This window comes from Phyllobates terribilis, unplaced genomic scaffold (genome assembly GCF_046119375.1).
Source record: "Phyllobates terribilis strain yellow unplaced genomic scaffold, ASM4611937v1 Scaffold_11__3_contigs__length_659146591, whole genome shotgun sequence".
NCBI lineage: Eukaryota > Metazoa > Chordata > Amphibia > Anura > Dendrobatidae > Phyllobates > Phyllobates terribilis.
Window position 1 is genome coordinate 262,061,086 of NW_027362771.1, and position 14,020 is coordinate 262,075,105.

The following is a 14,020-nucleotide window of genomic DNA, read 5'->3' on the forward strand; positions in this document are numbered from 1 at the left end:
TACTGACATATGTGATTTAATGTGTGTACACAACCTCTGGAAACTGTCATAGCTGTCTTGTAAAACAAAGATTAAATAGTTAGGTTGCAAATGTTAAAAATACCAGCGAACAGATGGCACGACCAATACGGTAAGGTATAGGCTACCCATAAACATTGGATTTCTCTCTAAAGATCCTGCCAGCAAGATTTACCACTCTAATTGTAATGGGAGATGTTGGACAGCCTCAAGTATCCATTCTCAGAAAAAAAGGATTTCTTTGATTTCTAGGCCAGTGCCTTGATTTCTACCATAATGCCTGGCATATAAGGTGTTTGACAGCATCTTACCCCACTGCTTCTGTGCATCTTCACTCAAAGGCTCCATTCAAATGGAAGAAGATCTTATAGCTGAATGATGTGTTTTATGAGCTGCATTTTATTCATCTATAGTAGATGAGAATTTCTGAGGTATTAGGTATTATGTACATATAGGTTTATTTTGTAGATGTCAGTAAGAAAAAAAATGTTTGTGTGGATGAAATCAATACCAACCTGTCTGTCTGATATTACTCATGTGCTAGGTTGGCCATAGACATCACATTGCTGTTGTCCGTACACTTGTTCTCCCCTGGCCCTCCCATGCCCATGCATGATTGGCACAGTAGAGCATGCAGATGTTCTCAGTAGGGAGTGGGGCTTATTACTAGTGACAGCTTATCTCCCTGAGTAAAAAAAGATTGGTTGGTTACCCAATTCCATCTCTCCTGACATCTTCTGTCAAAGGAGAATCAGGAGGACTTTAGATGGTTGGCTGGTCACACTGAAATTGGCAGATTTGGACAATCTACATCTAAAGTGTACAGCCAGGTTTAAGCTCTAGGCCATTAAAGAGAACTTGTCAAGTTTTACATGCAGTCCAATCTATGGACAGCATGGTCTAGAGAAGGAGATGCTGAGCAGAATGATTTATAAGTTTGTAGGAAAAGATTCAGTATAACTTACATGTATAAAACGCCAGGGATTTCAATGAATATAATACGCTTCCAGTATTCGGTCCTACTCAGTGATTAACAGTTATCTTTGCATGCACAGTCATAGAAGAAGGACTGTAAAAATCAGTACGGGCTAAGATCTCTGATATTGTAGAGAGAATTTCCTCTCGTAATATCTATTAACTCAATTATTTACGCAGAGAAAATAACTACAATAAATCTAAAAATGTTTGTTTGGAACAAGTGCTTCCCATCTCCAATAATCCCTTGACATTTAGAAAACTCATTTTAATAAAATCTGAACCTGCTCACTATTAAAATGGTAAAATAGCTATTTTATACACTTATCTAGTTTCTGTACTACATGCTCAAACAGTTCAGTTAGTTTTAACCAAATTGCCTATAGAATGTTACTAACAGGCGCTTTACTTGTTTTATCCCCTTGAATTTCATCCCCTCTTTCCACATTTTTATCTCAGTCGTATGTTAAAAGTTACTGCTGTTTAGGAACTATTAGATTTCAGATGCCTGTATATTAATCATTTTGTATCTTCATTTGTCTCCTTTGTGTTTGTAATCCCTAACCTATTTCCATATTTTTTCAAAACCAATAAATTATTCTTGACAAATACAGAGAAGACTGTCAATCACTGAACAGAACAGCCCACTGGAGGCATATGCATGCTAACAATAGGGAATGCAATGAAGAAAATGTACATTTTACTGAACCTATTTTTTTTTTTTTGCAAAAAATGGATATCAATCTGATCAGTGCATTCTCCTCTATAACATTCTGATCAGATACCACTTTCAACATGACAGATTCCCTTTCAATTGAGGGCACAGAAATGACAAGTTAATTTTAACCCCGGGGCAGATTCCCTTATGGATCTAGTGATCAGGAAGGTACACCAACTTAGATAATACAAGCAAGGCATCAGTAACAGTACATATACAATCTAATATTTATTTGGGTGGTCCTAGATAGGTAAAGCACATAATCATTTCATAGTTTTATCTTCTTTGAGGCACAGTTTAGCCCTAGCCTAATGCTTAGTTTTGTTTTTCTGTAGATCCTATTTTAATATCTTCTTACACCGAAATCATACATTTTATGCTGCAATAATCTTTATAGAAAAGTCTTTGCAGAATTTAACAAAAAATTGGATCATCAAAATTATGTAATAAAGTTGCTGTTAAGTTAATACTGTTAACAGGACACCACGTGTTTTTCCTGACTCAATTTGAGTAGAATGTTTCTTGTCTCCTTCAATCTTCTCCCACTCCTCTTCCTCCATCCCTGCATGAATCTGGAATTTCTCCTTTGGACATTCCTCATAGTAACTCCTAACATACTTCCCGACAAACCATCCTTTGTACTCTTGTGGCTCCTTACATTCCAAGCCATTGTAATTGACATTGTAATGATGCTTTAGCCAGTAGAACAAGTAATGAATGTTGTAGTCACACCGCCAGGGGTTGTCTCTAAGCCATAGCCTTCTCAAAAAGTACAAATCTTCCAAGACACCATATTGGAAATTGAAGAGCTTGTTTTCTGACAAGTCTAATTCATGGAGATTTAGAAGACCTGAGAAGGCAGCTATAAATAAGACATATAAAAAGGGAATCTGGTTAATATTAATATACATGGTGAATTATACATTCCTTAATGGAAATCTGTCATGTCCAGAATTTCTGGTTACCTGCAGATAAAGGGGTAATCTGCAGGTCAATTGTTTTACAATGCTGTTTACTGGATAAGCAGCTATGAAACAATGAAGTTTTATTCTCATTACATCTGCTAGCTTCAATTCATTGGGATGTACCATGGGGTTGCTAAAGTCAATGCTTTCTACACAGTGAGCATGCTCTAATCTAATTACTCCCCTGCACTTTGATTGACAGGCTACTCTTCACTAACAGTGGAGGAATGCTGCAGACCCTGGATGCAAGAAGCAGGTGCTCCAGCAGCAGGGAGTTGCGGTGGTGGTGGAGCAGGATCGCAGGGCTCTCTGTTCCCTCCATCAGGAACCCGGCGGCTGCAGCAGAAGAGTTGAGATGCTGTCGGACCTGTGCCTGGCTGGGGCCCTTAGCCTGGCTGGCTCCTGTGCAGGGCTGTGTGCCTGTGCAGGGTTGGCACCCTTAGCCTGGCCTGGTGCCTGTGCAGGGCTGGGGCCCTTAGCCTGGCCAGGGGCCTGTGCATGGCTGGGGGTCTGTGCAGGGCTAGGGCTCTTAGCCTGGCCAGGTGCATGTGCAGGGCCTGGTGCCTGTGCAAGGCTGGGGCCGGGACCTGTGCAGGGCTGGGACTGGTACCGAGCTTGTGAGCGGCGTCAGGCGGTGAGGCAGAGCAGCGTGTGTGGGTTTCCGGTGGCTGCGGCCATCTTCCTAAAGCTGTGATCTACAGGAAAATGGCCGCCGGAGCTCCCGGTCTGCGCATGCGTCGGCTTGGGCGGCCATTTTCCTGTAGATTGCAGCCTCAGTAAGATGGCCGCACACACCGGTAAGCCACGCAGGCCGCTCTGCTTCACCGCCCGATGCCGCTTACAGCCCGACACCGGCCTCAGCCTCAGCCAGGTACAGGTCCCGGCCCCGGCCCCAGCCTCTCCGCTTCGCTGCCAACAGCATCTCACCGCTGCTGCTGCCGCCACCGCGTTTCTGAAGGAGGGAGGGCCCTGCGATCCCGCTCTACCACCACCGCAACTATCCGGTAAAGTAACTTTCAGACCATAAGATGCACCCCCCATTTTCCTCCCAATTTTGTGGTAAAAAAGTGCGTCTTATGGTCCGAAAAATACGGTATATATACGGTACATAGTGTTTTTGGACATGATAGGTTACCTTTAAAGGGGCTGTCTGGTGAAAACAAGTTATTACCTACAGGTGCATCTCACTAAATTAAAATATCATCAAAAAGTTAATTTATTTCAGTTCTTCAATACAAAAAGTGAAACTCATATATTATATAGAGTCATTACAGAGTGATCTGTTGCAAGTGTTTATTTCTGTTAATGTCGATAATTATGGCTTACTGCCAATGAAAACACAAAAGTCATTATCTCAGTAAATTAAAATAATTAACAAAAAACACCTGCAAAGGCTTCCTAAGCACTTAAAAAGGTCCCTTAATCTGTTTCAGTAGACTCCACAATCATGAGGAAGACTGCTGACTTGACAGATGTCCAGAAGGCAGTCATTGACACACACTGGAGGAAGAGTGGAGAGGCACACAATCCAAGCTGCTTGAGGTCTAGTGTGAAGTTTCCACAATCAGTGATGGTTTGGGGAGCCATGTCATCTGCTGGTGTAGGTCCACTGAAATTTTAGAGGACTTCATGCTTCCCTCTGCCGACAAGCTTTTAGAAGATGGAAATGTCATTCTCTAGCAAGACTTGGCACCTGTCCACACTGCCAAAAGTACCAATACCTGGTTTAAAAACAACAGTATCACTGTGCTTGATTGGCCAGCAAACTTGAATAACCTTAACCCCATAGAGAATCTATGGGGTTAATGTCAAGAGGAAGATGAGAGACACCAGACCCAACAATGCAGACGAGCTGAAGGCTGCTATCAAAGCAACCTGGGCTTCCATAACACCTCAGCAGTGCCACAGGCTGATCGCCTCCATGCCACACCACATTGATGCAATAATTGATGCAAAAGGAGCCCCGACCAAGTATTGAGTGCATTTACTGAACATACCAGTAGGCCAACATTTCGGATCTTAAAATCATTTTTCAAGCTGTTATAAAGTATTCTAATTTACTGAGATAATGACTTTTGTGTTTTCATTGTCTGTAAGCCATAATCATCAGCATTAACAGAAATAAACACTTGAAATAGATCACTCTGTTTGTAATGACTCTATATAATATATGAGTTTCACTTTTTGTATTGAAAAACTGAAATAAATTAACTTTTTGATGATTCTAATTTAGTGAGATGCACCTGTAACTAGTTGATTGCGATTGATGTTTGACCACTGGGGCCCGCACAGATTGGCAAAATGGGGAATTTTAATCCCCGACAGGAAATTTTTGTCCCCAGTACAAAACGAAGTGGCAGGAGAGACGTCCAACATTGTCTCCATTCATTCACTATAGGGGTGCTAGAAAAAGCTGAGCGCAGCACTCGGCAGCCCATGAGTAACCAGTGGAGCGGCATGTCGAGAATGTGCACTTCCATTCCATTCTAACGGGTCAGTGTGGGTCCCAGTGGTCAGAGCCCCAACAATCGACAAGTTATCACCTATCCAATGATAATTTGTTTTCATCAGACAATCCCTTTAATTACTGAAATTTCTCAAACACTTATATAAAATGAACAAATCTCATCATGATGGCGAGCATCATCATTAAATGCCTCTCAAAGGAGCTGCTTATCCTTCGTATATCAGACATGATACTAGTTTTATTTTTAAAATATCTTTACATGTGCTCTTTGTATAAATGCATTCAACTAACTTAAAGGGGTTTTCCAGGTTTATCACGAAAGTCTGCAGTCACTCTATGTGACTGCAGACTTGTGAATCCTCAGAGCGCGCACTGGATTCTCTGGAACTGGCGGCGAAACCGAGCGGTCATGTGACCCCAGGTATGCGATATACATATTCCTGGTCACATTCCAGCTAGCCGTGCGCGGCCTCTCTCAATTAACTTGTGTGTCTAGTCGAAATGCAACCTAATTTACCGCTCTGTTATGATTTCCATACAGCACATTCACATTTAAAATAATTTTTAGATGCTTTACTCAGCTATAATAATCATATGAGGGCATGTATTGAAAGAAGTTCAAAGCATTAGCAAGTGGATAGCATGGGAAAACTTTATGGCAAGTTCCCTTTAAATAAAAAAAAAGTCCTTGAAGGCTTACATATCTTTTAAAGGGAATCAGTCAGGTCCTTTTTGTGTAGTATCCTAATAGTATCCTGAAATAGGACTTGGGCAGCCCATTCAGGATACGTAACTATTATTTCTCTACGTGGCCCCGTTGTGTTCCTGTAAGCCTCAGACAAATTTATTGTCACGCACCGGCAAGTAAAGCATATGTAAATTGCAAATGAATATTCACCCCTTCCCCCACCCATAATCCCACCCATCCCTCTGCACTGATGTGACTGCTTCAGTCAGACTGCCATATGCAAAAGGATCACATCTCAATCCTCTTACTGGCCGTCTGCTCTCCTGACCTGGGCGTCAGAGCTGCATAGAAATACATGCTGTCACGCTCATGTCAGGAAAGCAGACGGCCAGTCCGAGGATTGCAATGCGATCCTCAGGCGAGTAACAATGCAGTCTGACTGCATCCAATCAGTGACGCCAGCCGGGAGGGATGGGCGGGATTATGAGTGGGGCGGCGAAGGGGTGAATATTCCTATTGCATTTACATATGCTTGACTTGCCAGCGAGCATGTAAATGCGAAATGAATATTCACCCTTTCCCTGATTCAGTCAGACTGCTGAGTTACTCGCCAGAGGATCGCATCGAAATACTCGGACTGGCCATCTGCTCTCCTGACATGAGCGTGACAGCAGGTATTTCTATGCAGCTGTCACTTTCAGGTCAGGAGAGCAGACGGCCAGTCAGAGGATTACGATGTGATTCTTGGGCATACGGCAGTCTGACTGAATCTGTGACTTCAGTGCAGAGGGTGGGAGGGATTATGGGCGGGGGAAAGGGTGAATATTCATGTGTAATTTACATATGCTTGACTTGCCAGCACAAGACAACAAATTTCTCTGGGGCTTACAGGAACACAACGGGGCCACGTAGAGAAATAAAAGTTACGTATCCTGAATGGGCTACCCAAGCGCTATTTCAGGATACTATTAGGATACTACACAAAAATCACCTGACAGATTCCCTCTAATTTCCCTCAGTGGGAAAATACAGTTTATCCTGTTATATCCAAATTATCACTGCCTGCTTGAATGCTTTTTGTAAAATATTGATTTTAGCTAATTCTCCATGAGTTATGCCATTATAGGAGTTTCCTCTACATTAAAATTGATTGTGAATGGACCCAGGATGGAGAATTTAAAACAAAATCAGCACTCTCCTCCTGGAACAATGCCACCCCTTTTGCACTGACTTCTGTGTTCCTCGCTGGACTCCTGAAATAATGTGAAGTGACGGCTGCAGCCAATCAGCAGCTGCTAATAGTCCTGCGGCCTTCAAATTCTGTCCCAAAATGAATTACATTGTTTACATCATGTGACCTGCATGGGAAATGCAAGTCAGTGCGGAGGAGTGTCTCTGATTTGGGAGGTGAGTACAGGTTTCTTCTGTCCGCTGCCACACTATGCAAAGAGATATTAGAATCAATCAATGACTTGAATAGTCTATCGTTTGATTAGGGAGAAACTTAGCTAGTGGTGGGAATCAGTTAATTTACCCCATATTAAATATTGGGACTGAATTGTTCATTGATGCGTGAATACAAGACTGAACTGTGTACTGGCAATCAGTGTCAGTGCTAATAATTAATTAGGTATTAGTAACAGTATCATTTAGTCCCACTCAAATAGAGGGGATATTTGAAGTATTATAAGTGGAATATCACCGAACCAGGATGAGACGTCTTCCGGTAGACAAAATCACTAAGAAATAATGAACCCTTAAAGGGGTCAGCACAATGATTCCTCCCATCAGAAGCAAATTGATAATTTAGGACTAACAAAAAGATTATATAGTGACCAACACAAATATTGTGGTTTTAAACTGCACAATATTTTTTAAGTTGATAAATTAAAGTTATATATTAATCATATAGAATCTTTAGTTAGGGTTATTTGCCTCATGGAAATCTGTCAGTAAGCTATAAATACCCTACTCTAATTGTTTTTGAACAGTTGAGGTCTTTTTTTGTATATGAGCTAAGGGTGGAGAAATCAAAAAAAAGTTTTAAAGTAGGGAAAACCCCTTTAATTTTAGATAGGACTGTACATAATAAACTTTTACTACTTCCAGAGAAAAGCCAAATTGAAAAAGAGGGAAATTGAAACAATTAAACATCATCATACTTTGGTAGAAAACAGTATTGCTTAATGTGGATTGAAATCTGAGAGTGAAAATGGAAAACTTTACAGTTCTCTTGAGTCATATGTGGTAACTGCGAAGATCTCCCCTCCCCCGTCACTCATTCTGCGCAGACAGTGCCTCACTGGATCTCTTCCTGGAGCTGTTCTCTTCTGCTAAACTTCGAAGTGTTCTTATACCTCTCTGTGTTCTTATACCCAGTGTAGGGGGATACAGTAGTAACGTACACTTTTTCTGCTTCAATACAGTAGTAGCGTCCACTTTTTTTTGCCTCAATACAGTTGGAATATCCCAAATGGTGGGTCCATATATTAATAATTAAAGGAAACCTGTGATCAGGATTTACCACTAGAAGGTATTAGGAGTACTTTATCGGCATCCTGATACTCTCTTAAATGATGTCTGTATTAGCACTGAATTCTGAATGTACATGTTTAAATACTAAGTTTAATTGTAACTGCTTTCCCTGCATCGGCTAGTCCACTATGGGTCACAATGGGAAATATTATTAATGACTCTCATTGTGGAGTAATAGTGTCCCCCATCATGGCCCCATACAGTTATAATGACCCCCAATTGGCCAAATATTGTAATAATATTCCTCAATTTGTACCATTTAATAATAATGGAACGCAATTGACCCCATGTAATAATAATGTTCTCCAATTGTCCCTATATACTAATAATATTCCCATTCTGGACCGAATACCATACTAATGTCCCCCATGCTGGTATTCTTCACAGACATAAAAATAAACAAGAAAACAGATTCTTCTCACAAGTCATCTCTCACAACAGTGTCCCCCTCCTCAGCCTGCGGAGGCTGGTAGGGCGGCACAATGCAATGACATCATGCACCACCTGCGATGAGCAAGCAGACATCAGCTGCTGGCCTCTGATAGTCCAGTAACTTGTGTAGGTACAGTGGTGCACGGATCCAGTTGCTCTCTACTCTGCAATACATTTCAATTGAATGTACATCCAAGGATGCAGATCCAGCTGCAAATAGTACTAGCATCAGGGGATCCTCTTCCTTCATGGGCTTGATCACGGTCTCACCCCCTTCCGGTCACGATTGTTGCACCCTACTTTTCTAGCTTGAAAATATGGATAAACCACCCTCAGGGGAGCGACCTCTCAAATTTATGCTACATTTTGTGCAGAAATGAACAACTGTGAACAGTCTTTTCAGTGATTGGTGGGGTCGCAAGACCCAAGCCCCCATGATTTAATGGTTTAAAGGTGGAAATAACATATAAACATATGTAAAATGATAAGTACCCTTTAAGTACTATTGAACTGTCAACCTCATCTTTAAAAAAAAAGACCAAATCTATTCTGCTGACTATAGAGTGCATTAAAATTTCATTTTTGTTTTCTAATTTGCACTTACCTGGGTCTATAAATTCTATCCCATTATTGCTCAGGTTTAAAATCTCAAGATTTTGAACATCTTTAAATTGATTTGCTTGCAGCCGTCTGATTTTATTGCTGGAGAGATCCAGTTTTATGATGTCTGGAGAAATGTCAGTTGGAACTTGCTGTAACTCTAAAAGAGTAAAAATAATCATTGCTTGTGGTTTTATCAATATCACCTTAACACAGCTGTGATTGTCTTACTGTATGATTCAGTAATGCATAAACCATTCTCACTGAAGCAATCCCAAGAATTAAAGGGGTTGTTCAGAATAAGAAGAAATATGGCTAAAACCTGCATGTTATGCCTGTAGACCGCTAAGGAACTGTTGAAACTCAACTTCTATGCTCCCCTACATCTTCGGTAAGTCTTACCTCATTCAGAAATCTCTGTACTGAGACAGACAAACCTAATTATATGTTCCCTATTATACAAATTGCTGCAGGGGACAAGATCCGACTGATGCACTTTGTGTACTCTAGATATATAAAGTTTATACACCAATGTTAAAATGCCAGATTTCTGTCATGTAAAGAAAAATCATAACAAGGAAAATGATTTCAGAACATTCTTAACTGTTGGTAAGGTGTTCTTTTCCTTATAAGCATCATAGTGCCGTCTATAAACAAACTGTTTGCATTGCCAAAAAGCTCTATTTTTGTTTCATCTGTCCACAGAACATTAAACCAGAAGTATTGTGGTTTGTCACGGTACTCTTTGGCAAAGATGAGTCTTTCCTTTTTATTTCTTTTCTTCAGCAATGGTTTCTTCCTTGGCCTTTGCCCATAAAGCTCTGCTTGGTTTAGTGTGCGGCGTATGGTACTTGTTGAAACCATGACCCTAGACCAGTGATGGCGAACCTTTTAGAGACCGAGTGCCCAAATTGCAATCCAAAACCCACTTATTTATCGCCAAGTGCCAACACAGCAATTTAACCTAAATATTGAGGTTTTACTGATACAAACAACTGATTCAAAGAGCAGGCTAGGGCAGCATAGAGCAGCCACAGACAGGAGCAGGGGTCTGAGACTGCAGAAATAAAGAATGTGCTCAAACCCATCTTGGTATATGCCCCCATCCTTGTATATATGCTGCCCCCCCCATCCTTGTATATATGCTGCCCTCCCCCCATCCTTGTATATATGCTGCCCTCCCCCCATCCTTGTATATATGCTGTCCTCCCCCCATCCTTGTACATATGCTGCCCTCCCTCCATCCTTGTACATATGCTGCCCTCCCCATCCTTGTTTATATGCTTCCCTCCCCCATCCTTGTTTATATGCTGCCCCCATCCTCGTATATATGCTGCCCTCCCCCATCTTTGTATATATGCTGCCCTCCCTCATCCTTGTATATATGCTGCCCTCCCCCCATCCTTGTATATATGCTGCCCTCCCCTCATCCTTGTATATATGCTTCCCTCCCCTCATCCTTGTATATATGCTGCCCCCATCCTTGTATATACAGTTAGGTCCATATATATTTGGACAGAGACAACATTTTTCTAATTTTGGTTCTAGACATTACCACAGTGAATTTTAAAAACAATTCAGATGCAGTTGAAGTTCAGACTTTCAGTTTTCATTTGAGGGTATCCACATTAAAACTGGATGAAGGGTTTAGGAGTTTCAGCTCCTTATCGTGTGCCACCCTGTTTTTAAAGGGACCAAAAGTAATTGAACAGATTAAATAATTGTAAATAAAATGTTCATTTCTAGTACTTGGTTTAAAACCCTTTGTTGGCAATGACTGCCTGAAGTCTTGAACTCATGGACATCACCAGACGCTGTGTTTCCTCCTTTTTGATGTGCTGCCAGGCCTTCACTGCGGTGGTTTTCAGTTGCTGTTTGTTTGTGGGCCTTTCTGTCTGAAGTTTAGTCTTTAACAAGTGAAATGCATGCTCAATTGGGTTGAGATCAGGTGACTGACTTGGCCATTCAAGAATATTCCACTTCTTTGCTTTAATAAACTCCTGGGTTACTTTGGCTTTATGTTTTGGGTCATTGTCCATCTGTAGTATGAAACAACGACCAATCAGTTTGGCTGCATTTGGCTGGATCTGAGCACACAGTATGGCTCTGAATACATCAGAATTCATTCAGCTGCTTCTGTCCTGTGTCACATCATCAATAAACACTAGTGACCCAGTGTCACTGGCAGCCATACGTGCCCAAGCTATCACATTGCCTCCGCCGTGTTTTACAGATGATGTGGTATGCTTTGGATCATGAGCTGTACCACGCCTTCGCCATACTTTTCTCTTTCCATCATTCTGGTAGAGGTTGATCTTGGTTTCATCTGTCCAAAGAATGTTCTTCCAGAACTGTGCTGGATTTTTTAGATGTTTTTTAGCAAAGTCCAGTCTAGCCTTTTTATTCTTGATGCTTATGAGTGGCTTGCACCGTGCAGTGAACCCTCTGTATTTACTTTCATGCAGTCTTCTCTTTAGGGTAGATTTGGATATTGATACGCCTACCTCCTGGAGAGTGTTGTTCACGTGGTTGACTGTTGTGAAGGGGTTTCTCTTCACCATGGAGATTATTCTGCGATCATCCACCACTGCTGTCTTCCGTGGGCACCAAGGTCTTCTTGCATTGATGAGTTCACCAGTGCTTTCTTTCTTTCTCAGGATGTACCAAACTGTAGATTTTACCACTCCTAATATTGTAGCAATTTCTCGGATGGGTTTTTTCTGTTTTTGCAGCTTAAGGATGGCTTGTTTCACCTGCATGGAGAGCTCCTTTGACCGCATGTTTACTTCACAGCAAAACCTTCCAAATGCAAGCCCCACACCTCAAATCAACTCCAGGCCTTTTATCTGCTTAGTTGAGAATGACATAATGACGGGATTGCCCACACCTGTCCATGAAATAGCCTTGGAGTCAATTGTCCAATTACTTTTGGTCCCTTTAAAAACAGGGTGGCACATGTTAAGGAGCTGAAACTCCTAAACCCTTCATACAATTTTAATGTGGATACCCTCAAATAAAAGCTGAAAGTCTGAACTTCAACTGCATCTGAATTGTTTTGTTTAAAATTCATTGTGGTAATGTCTAGAACCAAAATTAGAAAAATGTTGTCTCTGTCCAAATATATATGGACCTAACTGTATGCTGCCTTCCCTCAATCCATGTATATATGCTGCCTCCCCCAGTCCATGTATATATGCTCCCCCCCAGTCCATGTATATATCCTCCCCCCCAGTCCATGTATATATGCTCCCCCCCCAGTCCATGTATATATGCTCCCTCCCCAGTCCATGTATATATGCTCCCTCTCCCCCTGTCCATGTATATATGCTCCCTCCCCCGGTCCATGTATATATGCTCCCTCTCCCCCTGTCCATGTATATATGCTCCCCCTCAGTCCATGTATATATGCTCCCCCCCAGTGCATGTATATACGCTCCCCCCAGTCCATGTATATATGCTCCCTCTCCCCCTGTCCATGTATGTATGCTCCCTCCCCCAGTCCATGTATATATGCTCCCTCTCTCCCTGTCCATGTATGTATGCTCCCTCCCCTAGTCCATGTATATATGCTCCCCCCCTCAGTCCATGTATATATGCTCCCCCCCTCAGTCCATGTATATATGCTCCCCCCCAGTCCATGTATATATGCTCCCTCTCCCCCTGTCCATGTATATATGCTCCCCCTCAGTCCATGTATATATGTTCCCCCCCTCAGTCCATGTATATATGCTCCCCCCCAGTCCATGTATACTGTATATGCTCCCTCTCCCCCTGTCCATGTATATATTCCCCCCCCCCCAGCCTGCTGGCGCCACTGTGCATCGCATATAAAAAAAAAAAAAAAAAACATAATAAACACTCCTGCTGACCTTCCTTCTTCTCCCACGCAGCGTCCTCTCCTGTAGCCGGCAGCTGACTCCAGCGTCCTAGCGACGGGGCGCATGACGTCACTGCCATGCCCCCAGTCGCGTGTACGCTGACGTCAGCTGCTAGCTGCTGGTCTCTGATTGGCCAGCAGCGTGTATTGCAGCGCACGGGCCTGGCAAGTTTGTGCGCTGCAATACACTTCAGGTAGATGTGCGTCCGAGAACGCACATCTAGCTGAAGTAGCGAGGCTGGTGTCGGCTCAGAGTTCTCACCCGCCGGGCCCGATCCAGTAGCGTTAGTGCTGCGGCGATGGCGCGCGTGCCCACCGGAAGGGCTCTGCGTGCCCCCTCTGGCACGCGTGCCATAGGTTCGCCAGCACTGCCGTAGACTGTTCCAGGTTGGTCTTAAAGTCTTTGAATGTGTGACGTGATGTTTTTTCCACCATTCGCACCAACCTTCGAAGACATCTCTTGTCAATTTTCCTCTTTCCCCCACGTCCTAGTAGGTTCTTGACGGTTCAATGTTTGGCAAACTTCTTAATAACATTGTGCACTGTTGAAACTGGGATACCAAGGTCTTTGGAGATGGCTTTATACCCTTTGAAAGTCATGTGTTTGCTAATAATAGCAGTTCTGATGTCCTCAGACAGCTTCTTTGTCTTCACGATTGTGACAAAGGAACAGGGTCTACCATGTGGCTTTTTAAAACACTGAAGTCATCATTCATTGGCTAATTCATGTCACATGGGCACCAAT

The 14,020-nt window shown here is 42.4% G+C and overlaps 2 protein-coding genes across 4 annotated transcripts in view; one reads left to right on the forward strand and one right to left on the reverse strand.

Annotated features, from left to right (window-relative positions):
• The window catches only part of FBXL13 (F-box and leucine rich repeat protein 13), a 277,666-nt gene that overhangs the window by 136,844 nt on the left and 126,802 nt on the right, over positions 1-14,020 (forward strand). The window lies entirely within an intron of this gene.
• The window catches only part of LRRC17 (leucine rich repeat containing 17), a 45,045-nt gene continuing 32,479 nt past the window's right edge, over positions 1,455-14,020 (reverse strand). The window contains exons 3-4 of the mRNA XM_073652273.1: positions 9,403-9,558; positions 1,455-2,573 (exon numbers count right to left, since the gene is read on the reverse strand). Coding sequence (XP_073508374.1) covers positions 2,170-2,573; positions 9,403-9,558 — 560 coding nt within the window. The 3' untranslated portion in view covers positions 1,455-2,169. The remainder of the gene's footprint in view (positions 2,574-9,402; positions 9,559-14,020) is intronic.